The sequence below is a fragment of the Calypte anna genome, chromosome 7, assembly GCF_003957555.1.
Source record: "Calypte anna isolate BGI_N300 chromosome 7, bCalAnn1_v1.p, whole genome shotgun sequence".
NCBI classification, from domain to species: domain Eukaryota; kingdom Metazoa; phylum Chordata; class Aves; order Apodiformes; family Trochilidae; genus Calypte; species Calypte anna.
In genome coordinates this window covers 16,361,240-16,381,603 of record NC_044253.1, presented here as the reverse complement: position 1 = coordinate 16,381,603, position 20,364 = coordinate 16,361,240, and the positions used below count along the sequence as shown (strand labels likewise).

Genomic DNA, 20,364 nt, shown 5'->3' with positions numbered 1-20,364 from the left:
TTGAGCAACTGCTTGTAGTATTTATTCCCAGTTGTTGAGTTGTAGTCTGTTTTTTTTTCCCTGGCTGCTATCGCAGCACTGATCCCCTGGGAAGCAGGTACAGGTGCTGGGCAGGCAGCAGGCTCCCTGGGTTGCTGCCTCTGACCAAGATGCCCTTGGTGGCTGCCAGGAGCTCAGATTTGGCCCATCTGCCTGGGAATGCGTGCAGAGCTGGTCCGAGTCGAGCTAGCATGAGCACTAGATGGAGACACAGGCTGCCTCACACGGACCCCATACTGCTGACTGGGAAGCCGAGGAGATGCCTCCAAGACCTGGCCGTGTGTCAGCACCTTGCTTTCCTTTCCCTCGCTTTTGCAGCTGGTATGGAGACAATCAGGCCCCAGAGCTGCCAGGTCTCAGCCTGCTCTGTGCACACTGCATGGGGAGGCCTCTGTTTTGGGGAAAAGAGAGGAGCCCACATCCTGTCCAGGACTCCAGAGCCAGAGAGCACATTACTGCTGTCTTCATAGCACTTGTGTCCTCCACCCATAAGATCAGATTATGCAATGAAAAGTATTTACAGGTCCCTAATGTCCTTAGGGGAGGCCATGTGGAGTTGGGCAGTAGCCCAGCCACAGTGTTGGTAGGAGAAAGGATGCTGGGCCAACCACACTTTGCCCCAGAGCTGCCACAGTCACTCTCGTGGTAAAACCAGCAAAGCCAGGCACCTTGCAGCAGTGGAAGAGAGGCTGCCCATCACCTGCTGATGCCTCACATGATGCACACCTTCAGCCACAGCACCGTGACCTCTTTTCCCTGCCCTTTACTACTAGGTGTGCCCCAAGTCCTGGTGCACCCACCTGCCAGCCAGGCTTACACCAGCTCCAGACCCAACACAGGCACTTTCAGTGTGTCTTAGGCAAACTCTTCTTTCTTTACAAATTCTGAATACTGCTGTGTTGCAATCCTGGTTTTGGCTTTCCAGTGTCACAAAAATGCTCATGAAACACTCTCCAGGCTTTCTGAGAAAAGACCTCGTGTGAGCTAAGCAAAAGCAGGTTTTTTATTCTGGTTATCCCATCTCTTAGGAAGCCAACTGAATTGCATCATAGGATCGTGATATATTATTATGCAAACCACATATTAAGAGATTTTTTTTTCAGTGCTGCACATTTCAACTTTTGATTTCCTCAGAACACAAAGCTTTCACTGCCTCCTCAAAACTGCCAATTATGTACTGCAAAATTTTATTCTTGGTGATTTTTGAAATGTGGAGTGAAGTGCTTGGTGGGTCATGTGCCCACTGCTCCCCTTGTCACAGCCAGCTGTATCCCCTCCCCTTCTCCGCAGAGGAAAGTCCCCTTTTGGGGGCAGATGCAGCAGGGAGGAAGCAGGAGCTGGAGCCAGTGAGACAGGGTGAGAAGTGGTTGAGCATAGTGGGTGCCATTTTCATGCCATCTTCCTCTGCCTGCCTGCTTCCCAGAGAGACAATGGCATGGCCATGCTCCTCATCTCTGGGCATGATGGGAGGGCTGGTGCAGCCCTCAGAAAGGGGGTCAGTGGGAGCAGTGGATTTGCTCCCTTACCCCTGTAAGGGCTGAGCCATGATCCTGGTTGAGAGGGACACATTTTAAAAATCCACATTCACTCTTTTCCTCCTAGGCCTGCCATCTCATATGAAGAGTCCTGCCCAGACCCCCTGGCTTCCCTGCACAAGCAATTTTTCTGTACCCTCATGTTTTTTATGCATGCGTTTCTCTTGATGGCTGTGTTCTCACTTCCTGCCCATCTCTTTCCCAACCTGCTCTGTTCTGCTCTCATCCCAGCTGGAATCCACCTTCTAGGAGCTAGGAAGTATCCAGGAAGCAAAAGTCAGATGGTGCTGTAGCAGGACAGAGAAGTGAGAAACAGCAAAGTCATGGTGATGACTTTGGTCAGGATTCAGCAATGTGCTAAGCCCCAACACAGCCCTGATGAAGTGTTGGTCTGCCCCAGCCAAGTCTCATGTGGAACTGAGGTGTTTGCAGATTTTAAATCAAGGGAACCAGAGGCTGATGGAGGTGGCAGAAGCCCATGACCACATTATCTATGACAAGCACATGCATGGGATGACTGAAAGGCAAAAAAACCAGCCAAGAAGGGTGAAATAAAAAAGGAGAGAGTGAATGTATTTGCATTAGAGGAAACCAATAAAAAACCACAAAAGGATATCGGTAAGCAGCCTTGTGCTGTTTTCCATCACTACCAGTGCCAAAATACCAGTGCAATGCTGTGGACGAAATGGAGAAGGCTGTAATTTAGATGCCATCTGCAACAAAGCAGTGTGTTTTAGCATCACGTGCTAAAATTGATATTTTCAGGTCATCAGGCCCACACTGAAAGTATTAATGGACCTGAAGGTCCTATTGAGCCATTAGTGGTAATTTTTAACAGAGCTAGGAAAAACTGGGAGAATTCCAAAGGACTGAAGGACAAAAATCACTTCAACCATTGAAAAAATAAACCGTTTGACGCAGAAAAGTCTAGATGACGGATAACGGATGAAAAAAATAATTAATTTTTACTCTGTCAGCTAAGAATTGAAGACTTTATAATGCTTGTAATATACCGATCAGCTTTGATTGCTGTGCAATCTAGTTGTCACTTTTCAGCACGACTATATGTATGGCTGATTCAGATCATCACCACTGGCATGACATCCTTACTTGGAAGCTTGCAAGAGATAATGATAACACCACTCACATAAATGATGATATTGCTGCAAAGAGGAATGGAATAATCTATATTCTATGTCCACAAAAGAGGAAAACTCACAGCTGCTGCTGAAGGTCTTTCCAGAGCTGCTTTTTCTGTTGAACCAGAATATTTACCTTGGCATGCCAAGGCAGCCTGTTTATTTTCCAGCATTGCTAAGGACAGACCAGAACTCTACTGCTACCAGCCTTTGTAGTGGGGATCCCCAGGATTGGGTACAAGGCCCACTATGACAAGAAAAGTTAAATAATAAAAATCAGGATAAGAGCTGGGGAATCAATGAACTAGTAGAGATGCTTTAGAATTGCCTAAATAGAAGGCCCCATTGCTGAAAAAAATGCTTTAATACAGCAAAATTTGCTTTAATACAGTGAAATGTAATTAGGGAATTTGGAGGAAGGGGCAACTCTGCAAGTCCACTTGTTACCCTCATATTTTAGCAGTGGTAGCTGGGATTGATTTCAAGACCATTGATTAAAGTGATGAAGCTGGTGGTGCCTGGCAGGGATCCACACTGAAACTCTGCTCATGATTCACCATCACTAGCCATCACTTGAGTGCCCCAGGCTGCCTTGCCAGGCACCACACTAAAACTGCTGCTCACTCCCTGAGACACCCTTGGCACTACAAGCTGGTTACGCCTCTGCCTTTACTCGGAGCAGATGTGTCATCTCAAGGAATGAAACCAGGCCTGTTTGTCAAGGTGGATTTTCCATGGCTAATCAATGCCCAGTAACTATGCTGAGGGTCCCCTAACACACGCAAAAGCCTTCAGTACCCAGCTCTTGGCAGGATCCACATCCTTCTGGCAAAGCTGCGGGGGGCTATTAAATGGCAGCGTGAGAGCCACACCAACCCAGGAAACGGACCAGCAGCCCCCGATGTGTGCAGGGTGCCTGGGGATGGCTCTTCCTAATGAGGAAGGCCACACTGGTCATAGGAGAGCAGAAAACTGGAGCTCCCAATTCCTTACAACAGGGAAATCCTGCAAAATAACTAGTTTTAGACACACAGCCTTTCATCATCTGAGTTAACTCTGCCATGGAGGTCTCAGCAATGTGTTTGGGCCTGACAGCCTCAGAATGGCCATCAAATGCTAAGTCTCAGCCCAGTCACCCAAAGCCACCAGCTCAGTCACTCAAGGCCACCAGAGCCTGGGGCTCTGGAAGGAGTGGGGAGCCCAGCCTTGATTTCATACACCACATTTTCTCCATGCACAGACAGCTCTAGGCCGGAGCCATTGCTCAGCTGGGTAATTAAATGCATCTTTTATCTCATTAACCATTTCCCTCTGATATCCACCAGTGCTTGGCCAGCAGCCAGCACCTCCTTTCCACTTCTAACTACAGCAATCCCCAAGGCTGGACAGCAGTTTCTCCAGACCCAGCTCTGTTTTCAGAGTGCTCTCAGGCCAACAAGCTCCTTGCAATAGTACAGTACATTTCCCTACGCAAAGCCCCCCTTCAATATATCTGTCCAACCACCGGACACTCAACTGCTCCCAAAAAAAACAGGGCAGAGAAAAGCCACTGGCAAAATGCTCCAGGAATTGTTTGATTTCCCTGGCAGTGGTTAAATGACCTCAAAGGAGTGGGTGCATCCACAGAGCTGCCCAGCATCAATCTACCCTGTCCCCTCTGCTGCCCAGAGGCTGGGGACTCAGGCACAGCCAGCCCTGCAGCCAGATGTGTGCTCCTGGAAGTGGGACAAGCAATTGCTGCCTCTTGCCCCATCCCTGCCAGCTCACACATGCATGCTCTGCAGCATTGCAACAGAGCTGACCACAACTTCGTTTCAGTTCCTGAGAATTTGTAAGACAAGAAAGCCTAAAGGGACAAGGGACAGGGATGGAGGCTGACTCATTAGGATGCCTGCAGTCCTGCCTCAGGCATGCAGAGCTCCTCCAGCCTGACAGGATAGCCCATGCCCCTCCAGGAGCTCCTATCATCACCCAGCTGTGCAGAATTCATTGCACTTCTGCTTCCAGCTATTCCTACACTGCTTTAGCCACCACCATCTCGAAGTGTTGCTGGAGAAGAGGAAAAACAATACTGCCCCCCCCCAACCCACCAGTGCTACACGCTGGCATACCTCAGTTACACATGGCTACCGCAGCAGGCTCAGCCCCTCCATCACCTGCCCTGAAGGCAGCTGGGTCACACCAGGCATGCTCAGAGCCCTGACACATGAAGTCACTGCAATTAGACATCGTGGTTTTATTTCATTTCCGTGGGTGGTGTAGCCACCTTTCCCAGGACATGAAGAAAGCTAGGTGACACTGGCAGCCAGAAGAGGCTGCTCACCTGAGCCGCCACACCTGAAAAAGGGTTGTCCCAGCTCATCCACTGGCCCCTTTTAGCCTTGCAGGTTGGGCTCAGCATATGTTTAGGGCTGCTTGCACCCCTGGGAGTGCCTCCCTACTCTTGCCACTGCCTGGTGATTCAGGGTTTAGGACTGCAGTGAGATCTGGAATTAGCTTTATTGTTCCTGTAACTAACACATGCTCAGGGCATGCAGCAGGCTTTGCACAATTGACTTAATTTATCTGAACCAGCAATTACCAGCTTCTGTTGTTCAGTTCTAGCAAAAAGAACTTCTGTCAGACCACAATCATGCCCTGCATACCAGCAGGTCTTCAGGAGTAAATGTCTCACTTGGGTTATTGAAGACATCCACTGATTAAGGTCTTGACAATGAGTCATTGCTTCACTACCCTTACTGCTAGCAAGTCTTAAACTTGCATCTTCTTGCCTTGAGCACGAAGAGTGTTAATCCCTTTTCCTATCTGCATCTGCCTTAAAAGTATTTTAAGACCTTCATTGAGCCTCTGATTTGTCTTCTAGACAGTCTCCATTCTTTTAGCCTTTCATTGTAGCTGGATGCCTCCAGCTTCCATTCACCTTGTTTCTCATCTCTGGACCATGTTCATCTACTCCAGATGAAGAGTGAGGTGCTCAGAGGACATTTCTGTGACCTTAACAAGGCATGCAGATCTTAAGGAATCAAAAGGGAGCATTTCAGCCCATCTGCAGCTGTGCTGGAACATCCAGGTGGAAAAGTTATGCCTGAAATGTGTCACGCTAGAACGGCAGCAGCAATCAAGCCACATGATGCTGGGCTGTCCTCAGGAGCAAGTTGTTGCTTTAGGCACCCTGCACAATGGCTTGCTGTTGCACTCTCTGTTGGAGCAGCCAGCATCACAGGGTACTTGCCTGAACTCACAAGATCTGCAAGATACAGTCAAGCCCCATGCTTTCAACAGGCTGATTAATTTCACCACCCAATGTTGTCCACCCTGAGTTAACACAGAGATGCCTTTCTGCTTTGAGAAGGTTGTCATCACAACTCATCCTGTAGCAGAGCATTGCTGGGATCTCTGGGCTTACCAGCTCAGCAGCTAGGTTTTGCTGACCAAGTCCTCAGCCAAGCAGGAGGCAGTGCTTGGGCCATATGGGGCCCTGGGAGCTGTTGAGCAGTTAGGAGCTCCTGTCTGGCTGCTCCCATGCAGCCACTGCTGGAGAGTAAACTGCACAGGGCACTGGCAGGCTGGGGGCATAACCCAGCTCCTCCATCTCCCTACTGAACCATGCTGGTAAGAGGATTATGGGCAGAGCAACTGCGCAAGGATGAAGGGTAAGCAGGGGCAGGCACAGACACAGCCTCTTTGGGAAGCTCCTGGCTGAGGTTAAAGATGTGGATAGGAGTCCTGTTCCTGAAGCGCTCATCATCTGGTGCTTATTTTGTGCTTCTCCAACTAGGCTTAAAGTGGAGGGCACTGATTTTCCTCCCAGACCCACAGCTAGAGCTGTGGTCTCTCCACCCTTCCCAAGGCAGCTGTGTACCTAAACTGCCCTGTGACGCTGTTTGCTCTGCCTGGAGCAGCCTGGGTGGAGCTGAGATCTGAAAAGTGGAAACAATAGTTTGGGCTTTCCACAGTGGAGAGAGGTGGACTTGGGTGTGGCTGGGGTGTAGCAGGCTGCACTCTGAATGGATATCCTCCTCAATGTCTCATGTGCTTTTAGGGTGGCAGACTTTAATGTATTTCTGACAGACAGCTGTTTGAGAGACTTTTGTTTGGGTTACTGCGAGCTCTCTGATGGCGTTCCTGTCTCAGCAGGTACCTGCCCAAGAGCTGGCTGATCTCCTGGGGCTTGTGGGCAACAACAAGCAGTGGTTTCTCCTGCAGTGTGCAGGGCTCTGCCCTTGGGGTATCTTCAAATTGATTTCCCCATTCTTTTATCAAGACATGGTTGAATTCTGGCTCTCTAGCCTAAACTTTGGCCTTGGCTGTTTTTTGAACCTCTCTGGGTACTGGTGCAGAGTCCAACTTTGTTCTGAGCAATGATGAAAACATTTCCCAAATGAATTTGTGAAACCTTTTGAGTCTGATGTGTTCTGAAAACCTGTTGCAGGTCGTTCGTAGACCCTGTGAGAGAGGGGTCACCTGAGGATGAATCTTCTTTCAGCCAGGGTGAACTCAGCAGGCTGCTGCTACCCAGCATCTGCCAGGCTGCTGAGCAGTTAGGCACTGACAAGATGCAGCTGATTGGTGCTCCCTGGATTTAGCTATCTGTTTCTTAAGCATTTCAAATAAGGTTAGAACATCTGTTTGGGGCTTTTCAGATCAGAGGTACATTGGAGATGTGTAGCTCTGAATGACCATCCGCTCTCTTGTCAGTCATTGCTGCCCTGCTCAACAACATCTGAGCATTCTGAGTGGTTATCTTCATGATAAGTATGCCATTTGCAGCAATGCCAAATCAGAAATATCCACCCTCACCTCGCTACCAAAATGGTATATAAATAGATCCAGGCAACTCTTGGAGAAGTATCACAACATTTACACCCCAAGGTGCCACCAGATTCTCATACAAATCTTCCAAAGGCTGAGTGAACTGTGTAAGCCTTGCATAACCACCTAGAAATGCTGCTCCATTGACTAGCTCTGATGCTTGTGCTTTCAACCACTGCTGCAAACCGTTCATACTATAAACACCCGAGAGTTAATTGACACAGAAGAATCGAGGAAGGTGATAGGAGTCATTCAGTGAGAAGTGATGCCTTGGCATCCAGTCATGCATTCAGTGAGTATCTTAGCAAAGATTTTCACAGAGAAATATGATCCCATTGCTCCTTTCACACCAGTTAACTTTTGGAGTTCAAATTTTGGTGCCTCAGTGCTACAAATTATTCCCTTTATTTTCATGGACTGTCTGCATCAGCATAGTTTGTGTTACCTAGTGATCTCTGAGGTGACTCAAAGGACATACCACAGGGTGGAGTTTAGGCTTTTCCAGACTTATCTAGTCACTCACAGCCTGAGACACCTCTGCAGAAAAAATCTCTATCCCACCAGCTTGATTAAACCCACTGTGATCACTTGACTTGTCTGTTTCTGCAGGTCTCAAAAACGTGTTGCTTAGGCACTGGCACAGGGTTCACAGCAGTTACTGCCGTTTTCAGTCACTTTAACACGTGTTCGTTAATGAAGGTGACACTTTCCAGTGAGTCAGCCACAAAGAAAGGCCATTGTGGGTGGATAATTCAGGTCCAGCTTTCAACTTTCAGAGTGACCTGAGATGACAGCACCTTTCAGTGAAAACTCATTAAGTCCAAGATCTCAAGCAGTTGCCAGGGCTTGTTCTGCATGGCAGTGAATGCTGCAAGCACTTTGGAGGGGAAAGAAAGTGATTACTCATTATAGCAAGCCAGATACCCAGTGAAGTCACAGCAAAGAATCTTCAATAAAACCTCTTGGAGGTGCTCCAAGTTCTCCCCCATCTCCTCACCTGCCATTTCATAAAGCTTTGTGAAATCTGACCAAAGCCACTGAGATAAAGCAGAGCCGGGATGGAGAAGGAGGAGCCCCTCAGCAGGCATGGCTTTCATGCACAGCCTCACAGAATAACTGTCCTTGAGGGGCTTGTGGCAAAGGACAGGACATTGTTTTCCTGCTTTTTCCTTACTGATGTCTGAAGAGGCAGGGAAAGCTTGTGTTTGTCTCTGAAGTATTTCCTCAGTTTTCTCGGGTCCTTCAATGGCTGCCAGAAGGCTTCAATGGGTGCCTGGCAAGCTCAACGCTTGCCCTGGGATTGCAACCACCATCTCCACCCCAGCAGTGGGGAAGACCTGAGCCAGGTTCTTGGGCAGCCTTTCCTTCCGTAGCTCCCTTATATTTCTCCCGGTTAATACCTGGATGGTATCTAGTACCAGAAGAACCCCCAGCAAGAAGGTGGCATTTCTGCCCCTCAGCAGAGGCCTCTCTGCCAAGCTTATGCTCCCTCCCCACTCTTCACTCAATACGACCCCCGGTCCTCCCGTGCAAGGCAGGGAACAGGGGCCCGTTGGGACTCTGCACCTCCGTGGTCCCACCAGCTAACCCAGCCCGCTGCCGGACAGCCCGGCCGCCTGTACGCAAATCCATGCAAATATACGCAGTGCCCGCATATTTATGCAAGCGCACGGAACCGTCTCGGGCGGGGCGGCTCTCTCCGGAGCCGCCCACGGTATATAGCGACGGCGGAGCAGCCGTTCCGGTCCGTGTGGAGCTGCGGCAGCCCGGGCCAGAAAGAGATCGTGAGGCGGCGGCATCATGGTGAGTGGCCGGCCCTGGCTGTCCCCTCCCTCCGGTACCGCGGGTGCTCCCAGGAATGTGGGGGACCCGGCTGGACCCTCCCCGGAACAGGCAGTGACCCCCTCAGGGGCTCCCCTGAGAGCCCAGAGCTGGGGGTCAGGGGGGTACCGGCTATGCTTGCCTGCCCCTGCCTGGCTTCAGCCTTTCTCTGAGCTGCTCCCGCTCCAGCACTCGTCAGCCCCCCTCCTGTGAGAGTCCCCCTGCAGCCATCTGACATGTCAGAGGCAGAGGCTGCCAGCCCAAACCTGCTGTATGCTGAGGCTGGCGTTCAGGCTGGCCCCCCTCAGCTCTCCTCCCTTTTAGTAGCTACTGTTGCTCCCTTGGTAACATCTCTGGCTTAGGGGGGAGTGTGCCCAGACTGCCAGCTCCCCCGGGCTGCGGACCCAGGAGCAAGCCATGGCTTCACCCATTGCCCCACATCTCAGGTGCCCGGGGCCAGCCCAAGGTGGATGAGGCTGTGGGCAGCCCTGCCACCATGGTCCTGCTGCAAAAAGTCCTCTTGACCACACCAGCTGCTTGGGAGAATGTATCAGCCCCAGGATGCCAGGGTTCCTTGACCTCTGTCCCAAGGGACTGTGCACCCTTCCCTTTCTGAGCCACTCTGCCATGAGAAAGGCAGAGGCTGCTGCCTAATGACCCAGCACTGCTGCGCCCCGAGTGATGCAGGGTTCTGCCCAGTCTGCTGTCAGTTCTGGGACACACAAAGCCAGTTCTGGTTGCTGCATGTTGCCAGGATGAATGCAGTGATGAGCATAACCTTCTACCCTCACCCTGATTCACAAGGTCTTTGTCCAGGGAGGAGTCCTGTCTTGTTTCTTCTTTCTTGTGGCCATCCAGAGGTGCTTCCAGCTGTCACAGTGTTTGCTGTGCACTTCTGCTGAGTATCCTGGTGCTTCTTCAGGACTTACTTTTGGCTTCTTGTATTACAAATCTTTATGGATCTGCTTGCTGGGCAGGATAAGAGGGGTGTCATTTTGCTGCTTCTTGCACCTTGCTTTGGGAAAGGTGAAGAGATAGACTTTCTGGCTCTCACCATTGATAACCAGGGCTTATTTTTCTGTTGTCTCTCACTGTCACTGCTAAATCTGAAATGCAGTACTGAAAGTGCTTTACATGCAGCAGAGCCAGAACTTGCTGTAACCCGTACAGCTTCCTTGGATGGCAATTGCTGCTGTGCTCCTGAGACCAAAATGGCTCCACACCTTCCTGCCAGCTGACTCACAGCAGGGCACCCATGACTCTGGAAATCCGGTTTGGATGCTTCTCTGCCTCCATTGTGCCTGATGACACATCCAAGCCCTTGGCAACAACAGGGCTGAGGCAGTGAATATTTTAGTTCTTGTGAAAAGGGCTGCAGCCTGTGGGATGCCTTATCTGCAGGGAGCAATGATGCAGAGCCCACCTCATCCTTGCTTCTCCTGAGGCATGGGAGGCTGCACTTGCATCTCTGAGCAGGGGACCCTCCCTCCTCAGCTCTTCAATTCAGCTAAGAAGTGCAGCTAAAACCTTCCTTCTCCTCTAGACCTGATTTAGGGAATTCAAGCCTTAGAGCATGGCAACTGCTCACTGCTGCAAATCCCTGCTTTGCTTGGCACCCATCCTGAGTGCCATCACTTCCTCAGCTTCAGAGCCTGGGTGATGCTCTATCATTGCAGCCTACAGTGCTATTGTTGGCTTAGGAACAGAGGCCATGGGAAGCTGTTGCAGGGCTCCAGCTCTTAAGCCAAGCAGGTGTTCAGCTAGCAAATACTTCCCTGGTGCTTCCCAGGGCTGTGGGGAGGTGGGTAGCCCATGGAATATGCTGGCCTGGTTATCCCTGGCCCCGGCAGATGGGTTTCCATCTCCTTGGGCCGCTGAGGTGGGCGGGGAAGGGGATGGAAAGCTGAGCATCAGGTTTGGCAAAGGCAGCAAGCCAGGGTGAACACAGGCAGCCAGCTGCGGGTGATTGTGGGTTTGCATAAGCCTGGGCTGGGCTCCTCCTTCCCTGCAGCCAGTTGCATTTGCAGTCCCGGCTGGGCTCTGGCCCTGCCTCCTCCTCCGCCCTTCCCAAGAGCGAGTGAGTAGCCGAGGCAGTCTCCGTGCTGCCTCTGAGACTTCTGGGCTTCACCACCCAGCCCTCCCTGCTGAACCCACACCCCAGAGGCGCTAGCCCGGGGAAGTTGAGAGCTTGCCAGGCTCTGGAGGTAGCAGGCAGGGGCCCTCTCACGATGCACCTCATAGGCTATGTAGATTATGTAGGTACCCATATTAGCTCAGGACCTCCCTGGGCTCGCCAGGGAGCCTCCCAGGGCTTCTTGAGGCAGGAGAGCTGTGCTGCTGCGGGACAGTCCCAGACAGAGTCCATTGGGGCTGGTATCTCCTGGGGCGGGCTGAGCAGGAGGGATGCCAGGGTTAGCTCCTGACCCTGTGTGGTGCCAGTGCATGGCCAAGAGCAATGACAGCCATGTGGCAACTCTCAGGAGCATTTGGGAGGCCACCCAAAGAGAAATGTGCTTCCTGGGCTGCTGGCCAGGGGCACGGTTTTGCAGGTGGCCGTGGGTCACTGGCACCAGGCAGAGCTCTCCCTGGGCTGGGCTGGGCTGGGCTGGGCTGGACAGAGTAGTGCCATGGTCTGATCCTGTCTCCCCTTCCCCAGCGCGAGTGCATCTCTGTCCACGTCGGCCAGGCCGGCGTCCAGATGGGCAACACCTGCTGGGAGCTGTACTGCCTGGAGCATGGCATCCAGCCTGATGGCAGATGCCCAGTGACAAAACCATTGGTGGAGGGGACGACTCCTTCACCACCTTCTTCTGTGAGACCGGGGCTGGGAAGCATGTCCCACGGGCCATCTTCGTAGATCTGGAGCCCACTGTGATCGGTGAGTGCACCTCACTTGAGCGGTGATGGTGGTCTCTATCTCTGGGAAGAAACCACTGCAGGACAGTCCTTAGGGTGGCTCCTGCCACCTTTATCTGCGTTAGAAATATCTGACATTGTGCTAACCAATCCTAGATGAGGTTCGGGGAGGAGTCTACCGCCAGCTCTTCCACCCTGAACAGATGATCACTGGCAAGGAGGATGCTGCCAACAACTACGCCCGTGGGCACTACACCATTGGCAAAGAGATCATCGACCAAGTGCTGGACAGGATCCGGAAGCTGGTAGGTGACGACAGAGGGGTGATGTGTCCCTCAAAGCTGGGCTCCAGCATCTTCCTGGAAGTGGGAGCAAGGGGCAAGCCTTGCTGTGCCCTGGGGGGACTCTGTGGCTGCCCAAGTTAAGAGTTTGAAACTTTCCTTCAGCAAAGTCAATGCTTAGAGAAATCTCACTTGTCTCCCTTTGCAGGCTGACCAGTGCACAGGACTCCAGGGCTTCCTTGTTTTCCGCAGTTTTGGAGGAGGAACTGGCTCTGGATTCACCTCCCTGTTGATGGAGAGACTCTCTGTTGACTATGGCAAGAAGTCCAAGCTCGAGTTCTCCATCTACCCTGCACCACAGGTCTCCACTGCTGTAGTGGAGCCCTACAACTCCATCCTCACTACCCACAGCACCCTGGAGCATTCAGACTGCGCTTTTATGGTGGATAATGAAGCCATCTATGACATCTGTCGCAGGAACCTGGACATCGAGCGCCCCACATACACCAACTTGAACAGACTCATCAGCCAGGTTGTCTCATCCATCACAGCATCACTGAGGTTTGATGGGGCCCTGAATGTTGACCTGACTGAGTTCCAGACCAATCTGGTGCCCTACCCTCGCATCCATTTCCCCCTGGCCACTTATGCTCCTGTTGTGTCAGCTGAGCGAGCTTATCATGAGCAGCTGTCAGTGGCTGAGATCACCAACTCCTGCTTTGAGCCAGCCAACCAGATGGTGAAGTGTGACCCTCGCCATGGCAAGTACATGGCCTGCTGCCTGCTGTACCGTGGGGATGTGGTGCCCAAGGATGTCAATGCTGCCATCGCTACCATCAAAACCAAGCGCAGCATCCAGTTTGTGGACTGGTGCCCCACGGGCTTCAAGGTGGGCATCAACTACCAGCCACCCACAGTGGTACCAGGGGGGGACCTGGCCAAGGTGCAGCGTGCTGTCTGCATGCTGAGCAACACCACAGCCATCGCTGAGGCCTGGGCCCGCCTTGACCACAAATTTGACCTGATGTACGCCAAGCGAGCCTTCGTGCACTGGTACGTGGGTGAGGGCATGGAGGAAGGGGAGTTCTCTGAGGCACGAGAAGACATGGCTGCTCTGGAGAAGGATTATGAGGAAGTGGGCCTGGACTCCTACGAGGATGAAGAGGAGGGCGAGGAGTAGAGAAGCCCTGGCCAAAGAGGACCGTGCTCCTTCCCCGCATTACCTGCAGGGACCCTCTGCAATAAACCATTTCAGAGCCTCAGTGTCTCCCAGTACCCGCCCCCCCCCCACCTGTGCTGTGTTGGTTTCTTGCCAGGTCAGGTGTGTGGTGAGTGCTTCAGCTCTGCTGCTGGTGCTGCTATGCTTCCTCCTAGCACATGTGGACATAACCATAATGGTTATGAGCAACTCTGCCCACACCCTGCCTGGCTCGGCTGTTGGTCCACCATACACCTGGGGCATGTTCCTCTGCCAGCCCAACTGATGTTCTTTGCTGGCTGTGTGTTAAGCCCTCTCCCCTCCCTTCCTGGTGGTCAGGAATCCTAACATCAGCTTCTGGGTCGAGCTGCAAATGGGAAATTTCTGTTATCCATTATCTAGCACACTGGGTCCAGAGATTAATTTTCCCTGCTTACCACTAATGCTTCAGCTATATTGAGCCACAGGGGCTGTCCTTCACTGCCCTCCTCCCAGAGTGCACTTGCGTTAGCTTGAGGGGAAAGCCTGAGCCAGCACTGGGCTGCACCGATCCCTGGAGCAAGGCCAGGTGTTTGCCCCACTGTGCAGAGCTCCTGGTGCTGCTCCCCATGTGTCCACAGCCTTAGGGACTCAGGCTGAGCAGTGCCTGGTGCTGCACCAGGGCAGGAGTCACTGCCCTTTGTGCCAGGCATTGCTCTGGTCCCACTGCAGAAACAACCTTCTCCATGTGTTTCTCACAGAGAACCTGGCTGCTGCTAGAAACACATAGGATTTGGAATTGTGTCCTGTTCCTTTTTTATTAAAGATCATCCTGCATTTCTTATCCAGTCCCCACTGCAGATGGACACAGCTGTGTCTCCTGGCGTGCTCTTGAGCAGCAGAGCTCCTGTCCCCCCGGGCAGGGATGGCTCTGTGAGCCTGTGTTCTGGCAGCACGGCTGACCTCTCCTGACTGCACACAGCATGCAAGCTGGCGACCCAGGCACACCATCTGGGCTGGTGGTCACTCATCCTCAGCAGCAGGACCAGTCCTGGTGCCAGCAGGGAAGGCTGTGCTAGCCAGGGTTCAAATGGAAGGGCTTCTCTGAGTATAGCCACAAGTCACTAACCAAAAGGGGCTGCAATGACCCCTTTTTTTTTTTTTTCTTATTTTCTTTTTTTTTTTTTTTTTTTTTTTTTTTTTTTTTTTTTTGGGGGGGGGGGGGGGGGGTTGTTGTTGTTAGTTTTAGGTTTTTTATGTGTTTGTTTTTTCCTGCACCTAGGCCAGCCCCCTAGCCCAGAGTTGTAATATTGATCAGTATCCTCGTGGAGGCACAGCACTGTCTGCCTGTCCCCTCCGGCAGGGAAGGGCAGCGCTTGGCCAGATGTTCTGAAATGCTGCTGATGAAGGGGGGTTTGGAGACATCCTGATCTTCAGAGCCTGACCTATGCCTCTAATCTATTTCTCCTGCTCTAGAGACCTAGGTGGTCTCGGGGTGTCCATAAAGTTTTGGAAGTCTCCAGTGTGGGGGACCAGGTGGCAGAGCAGGGTGGTGGTTGCTCCCCCGGCCTCTCATCCTGATGGCTGAGCACCATCTGTGTCCCCTGACGACTGGAGCCCACAACTCCTGCCGCAGCGTGGCAGGATGCCCCCTGCAGAGGAGGGAGAGCAGCCCCAGCCCCCTGCCCCTTGGGGTCCCTCCTCAACCGAGAAGGAACGCAGGCAGGCTCCAGCTGCCACCGAAGTGGGTACTCCCACCCCGCATGCAAATATACCCAAATGAGGGGGAACGGCGGCATCAAGCCCCTCCCACCTATAAGAGGGCGCTGCGGAGGGGATTGCAGCAGCCGCAGCTCCGCGCTGAGCCCCACCGCACAGAGCCCTCGGGAGAGCCCGAACCCCCCCGCCGCAGCATGGTGAGTGCGGGCCGGGCAGCGGGCTCGGAGGCCGCGGGGGGTAGGGGGGTGGGGAGCCAGCAGCCCCCTGCAGCACCGGGCACGGTGGAGCCTGTGCGACGCGACTCCTCCTACCCCGCGGTGACCTTGGGCAGCCCCAGCGGCCCCTTCCCGGGCGCAGCTGTGCCCCCTCCGGCCATTCCTGCCTGGTCACCCCCGCCGCCACGGATCCGGGGCGTCTGGGTCCGTCCTCCCCACCGCAACGGGGAGTGCGCTGGAGATGGAGAGGGGTGACCCCTCCGGTGGTGAGCGGTGTCGCAGACGGACGGGGACAGGTGCCCGGGGTGGAGGCGACAGCTGGGCACCGGGGACCGGAGCCAGGCGCCCGGCGAGGCTCCTATCGGGGCTGGTGATGGGGTGAAAGCGCGGGGGTCCCGTGCCTCCCATGCCACGGAAGTCTGGCAGCGGCAGAGAGGGCCGGAACCGCTGTCCCAACCGGGCAGTCCAGTCGCCGCTGCCCTCGCCGGGGGCTGGGACTATATTTAGCGGGTCGGGAGGGGGACGGGGCCGTGCCAGGAGACGTAGAGCAGCCCCGCGTGCCGCAGCGCTGACCGGGACCCTGCCACGGGCAGTCTTTTATCCCGGCGGGCTGAGGCCGCCCTGGCGCTCCCGGAGGAGGCAGGAGTCCTTGTGCCCCCTCCACCCCGCCAACCCAGGTTCTGGACCGAGGCACGGTGCCCATCACGGCTCAGAGTGCTGCACTGGCAGGGAAGGCAGGAGTGAAGAGAGCCGGGACCCGCAGACTGAATTGCGGTGCGGTGCCCTGCCCCGGAGGAGCGGGGATACGCAGGGCAGCAGAGGAGGGATGCCAGGGAAAGGAGACCGAGGATGGCAGGACTCGTGGAGGGTAAATGCCAGGGGTAGCACAGCAGGCCTGTGCTGGCAGGATGGAAGTGCAGGAGGCACATCACCAGCTCAAAGCCTGCTCCTTGACACTTCTGTCTATGCGGGCTTTGCAGCAAGGGACTGCGTACCCGAGGCAATCTCTGTGCTGCCTCTGAGACTTCTGAGTTTCACCACCAGCCCCTCCCTGCTCAACTCACACCCCAGAGGTGCTAGCCCGGCGAAGTTGACAGCTTGCCAGGCTCTGGAGCAGCAGGCAAGGGCCTTCTCACGATGCACCTCATGGGCTATGCAGGTTATGTAGGTACCTCCCAGGGCTTCTGAGGCAGGAGAGCTGTGCTGCTGCGGGACAGTCCCAGACAGAGTCCATGGGGCTGGTATCTCCTGGGGCGGACTGAGCAGGAGGGATGCCAGGGTTAGCTCCTGACCCTGTGTGGTGCCAGTGCATGGCCAAGAGCAATGACAGCCATGTGGCAACCCTCAGGAGCATTTGGGAGGCCACCCAAAGAGAAATGTGCTTCCTGGGGCTGCTGGCCAGGGCACGGTTTTGCAGGTGGCTGTGGGTCACTGGCACCAGGCAGAGCTCTCCCTGGGCTGGGCTGGGCTGGACAGAGTAGTGCCATGGTCTGATCCTGTCTCCCCCTCCCCAGCGCGAGTGCATCTCTGTCCATGTCGGCCAGGCCGGCGTCCAGATGGGCAACACCTGCTGGGAGCTGTACTGCCTGGAGCATGGCATCCAGCCTGATGGGCAGATGCCCAGTGACAAAACCATTGGTGGAGGGGACGACTCCTTCACCACCTTCTTCTGTGAGACCGGGGCTGGGAAGCATGTCCCACGGGCCATCTTCGTAGATCTGGAGCCCACTGTGATCGGTGAGAGCTGGGGGTGCATGGCCTGGGGTGTACCCTTGGGTGGATAGCAAGCAGCTGGAGCTCATGGAGCACCCTGCACTGGTTTCAGTATGAGGGACTGCCTTTCCCCTGGAAAAAACACAAACCTGAGCACCAGTTTTTGTTCCTGAAACTGTCCTAGAGACAGTGATACTGGTAGTCTCTCCTGCACATGTGAATGGAAAGAAACCAGTCCAACTGGCAGGGCAGCTCCCACTGTCATGGCAGCTGTTGACAGAAAGCTCCTCATGGGTGGGAGAAACTGAGATCCTGTGCAGTTGAGTTGCAGTCACCTCTGTCTGCCAGAGAAACCTGATACTTGCTCATGGTGGCCCCACAGATGTGTGGGTCCTTGGCTGTGGCCCTGGCAGGTGGAACCAGGAGGAAGGTAAGGGATGGGTGCTCACACCCACTTGGATGTATCACCCACTCAGCTTGCTTAAGCCTACAGCCTGGTCCAGGCTCAACCTTCCCCTACTTTCCCGTAGATGAAGTTCGGGGAGGAGTCTACCGCCAGCTCTTCCACCCTGAGCAGCTGATCACTGGCAAGGAGGATGCTGCCAACAACTATGCCCGTGGGCACTACACCATTGGCAAAGAGATCATCGACCAAGTGCTGGACAGGATCCGGAAGCTGGTAGGTGACGACAGAGGGGTGATGTGTCCCTCAGAGCTGGGCTCCAGCATCCTGCTGAAACTCTGAGCTCACTGCAAGCCCTGCTGTGCCCTGGGGGGACTCTGTGGTTGGCTATGGCAGGGATGGACCAGGTCATGAAGAACATTTGAACAGTCAGATGTTCACACAGAAATCCATCTCAGAACAGTGTTGTGGATCTTTCTTCACAGGCCTGACCAGTGCACAGGACTCCAGGGCTTTCTTGTGTTTCACAGTTTTGGAGGAGGAACTGGCTCTGGATTCACCTCCCTGTTGATGGAGAGACTCTCTGTTGACTATGGCAAGAAGTCCAAGCTCGAGTTCTCCATCTACCCTGCACCACAGGTCTCCACTGCTGTAGTGGAGCCCTACAACTCTATCCTCACCACCCACACCACCCTGGAGCATTCAGACTGCGCTTTATGGTGGATAATGAAGCCATCTATGACATCTGTCGCAGGAACCTGGACATCGAGCGCCCCACATACACCAACTTGAACGACTCATCAGCCAGATTGTCTCATCCATCACAGCATCACTGAGGTTGATTGGGGCCCTGAATGTTGACCTGACCGAGTTCCAGACCAATCTGGTGCCCTACCCTCGCATCCATTTCCCCCTGGCCACTTACGCCCCTGTCATCTCGCAGAGAAGGCTTATCATGAGCAGCTGTCAGTGGCTGAGATCACCAACTCCTGCTTTGAGCCAGCCAACCAGATGGTGAAGTGTGACCCTCGCCATGGCAAGTACATGGCCTGCTGCCTGCTGTACCGTGGGGATGTGGTGCCCAAGGATGTCAATGCTGCCATCGCTACCATCAAAACCAAGCGCAGCATCCAGTTGTGGACTGGTGCCCCACGGGCTTCAAGGTGGGCATCAACTACCAGCCACCCACAGTGGTACCAGGGGGGGACCTGGCCAAGGTGCAGCGTGCTGTCTGCATGCTGAGCAACACCACAGCCATCGCTGAGGCCTGGGCCCGCCTTGACCACAAATTTGACCTGATGTACGCCAAGCGAGCCTTCGTGCACTGGTACGTGGGTGAGGGCATGGAGGAAGGGGAGTTCTCTGAGGCACGAGAAGACATGGCTGCTCTGGAGAAGGATTATGAGGGAAGTGGGCCTGGACTCCTACGAGGATGAAGAGGAGGGCGAGGAGTAGAGAAGCCCTGGCCAAAGAGGACCGTGCTCCTTCCCCCGCATTACCTGCAGGGACCCTCTGCAATAAACCATTTCAGAGCCTCAGTGTCTCCCAGTACCCGCCCCCCCCCCACCTGTGCTGTGTTGGTTTCTTGCCAGGTCAGGTGTGTGGTGAGTGCTTCAGCTCTGCTGCTGGTGCTGCTATGCTTCCTCCCAGTGCTTTGTTCCAGCTTTCTCCCCAAATAGGTAAGAGCCCCATGGCACACAGCCCACCCCTCTTGCTGCTCTATCCAGAGGTGGTTATCTCTTCTTCAGGTGGTTTATAGTCCCATGGTATATGCCCCCACATTGTACCCTGGAGCCCAGGGCAGCAGACTTAGCCCAAGCAGTGAAAGATCTGCAGCTATTGGGACTTCTCCCCATGTGCAGGGTGAGGGTGGGTAGCCTCATCTGGAAGGAGTGTGGTTGAAGGAGTAGGAGCAGCCTGGCACCCCTGTCCCTGTGGCCACAGCACAGGGCAAGGAGCAGGCCCAGCTCTGTGGTGCAGCAGGTGCACCCCACAAGGGCATCCAGCATGGCATAAAACCCCTTTGCTGCTTTACTGCTGTGTTGTGGTGAGAGGATTAAAGGAGGGGAATGATCCCTGTGAAACTGCTGGTCTGCATCTTTTTTACCCCGCCTCCATGGGCTGTCCAACTGCCACGTGAGCCTCTCCAGCCAAGGATGGTTGTACCCTGGCTCTGCTCATCCCCTCTGGAACAGGGCTGCTGTCCCTCCCCCTAAGCTCTGTCAGCTCCACAGCCTGGGCACCCACCACCCTCTCCTTACGCAGCTGAGCAGCTCTGCTTTGTTCCCCTGCCACCACCTGCCTGGGCTGTGCTGAGCCCCTTCTCACAATGCTCAGCCCCAGAGGCTCCCAACAGCGGTGCCTGTCTCCAGTTGCAGTTGTATAACTCCCAGCAGGAGCACGTGGGGGCCAGGGATTAACTTTCCCTGCTTACTGCTAACTGCTGTGGCCGACCTGCCCACCGAGGCTGCCCTCTGCTGCCCCTCCCTTCCAGCAGTGCTTGCCTGCATGACCCAGATAGCATGTCCTGTCCCCTCTGTGCCCTGGTGGGACCCCCTTCCCACAGGCAGGGACATGTCCACACCTCCACAAGAACATCTTTTACTCCAACAAGGCAACATCAGTGCCAAGAAGAAGCAGTGGAGCAGGTCTGG

At 54.2% G+C, this 20,364-nt stretch overlaps 2 protein-coding genes across 2 annotated transcripts; both read left to right on the top strand.

The window, feature by feature from the left end:
• Positions 1-9,236: 9,236 nt before the first annotated feature.
• On the top strand, positions 9,237-13,745 carry LOC103528457 (tubulin alpha-5 chain). Its single transcript, XM_030454705.1, is given in 5 exon segments — positions 9,237-9,328; positions 12,003-12,099; positions 12,102-12,224; positions 12,359-12,507; positions 12,692-13,745. Coding segments are annotated over 5 exon segments (1,344 nt in total). The 5' UTR covers positions 9,237-9,325; the 3' UTR covers positions 13,664-13,745.
• A 1,729-nt stretch (positions 13,746-15,474) lies between these two features.
• LOC103531394 (tubulin alpha-5 chain-like) lies at positions 15,475-19,797 on the top strand. Its single transcript, XM_030454706.1, is given in 9 exon segments — positions 15,475-15,576; positions 17,109-17,331; positions 17,838-17,987; positions 18,198-18,419; positions 18,422-18,502; positions 18,505-18,645; positions 18,648-18,842; positions 18,845-19,116; positions 19,118-19,797. Coding segments are annotated over 9 exon segments (1,335 nt in total). The 5' UTR covers positions 15,475-15,573; the 3' UTR covers positions 19,166-19,797.
• Positions 19,798-20,364: the final 567 nt, after the last annotated feature.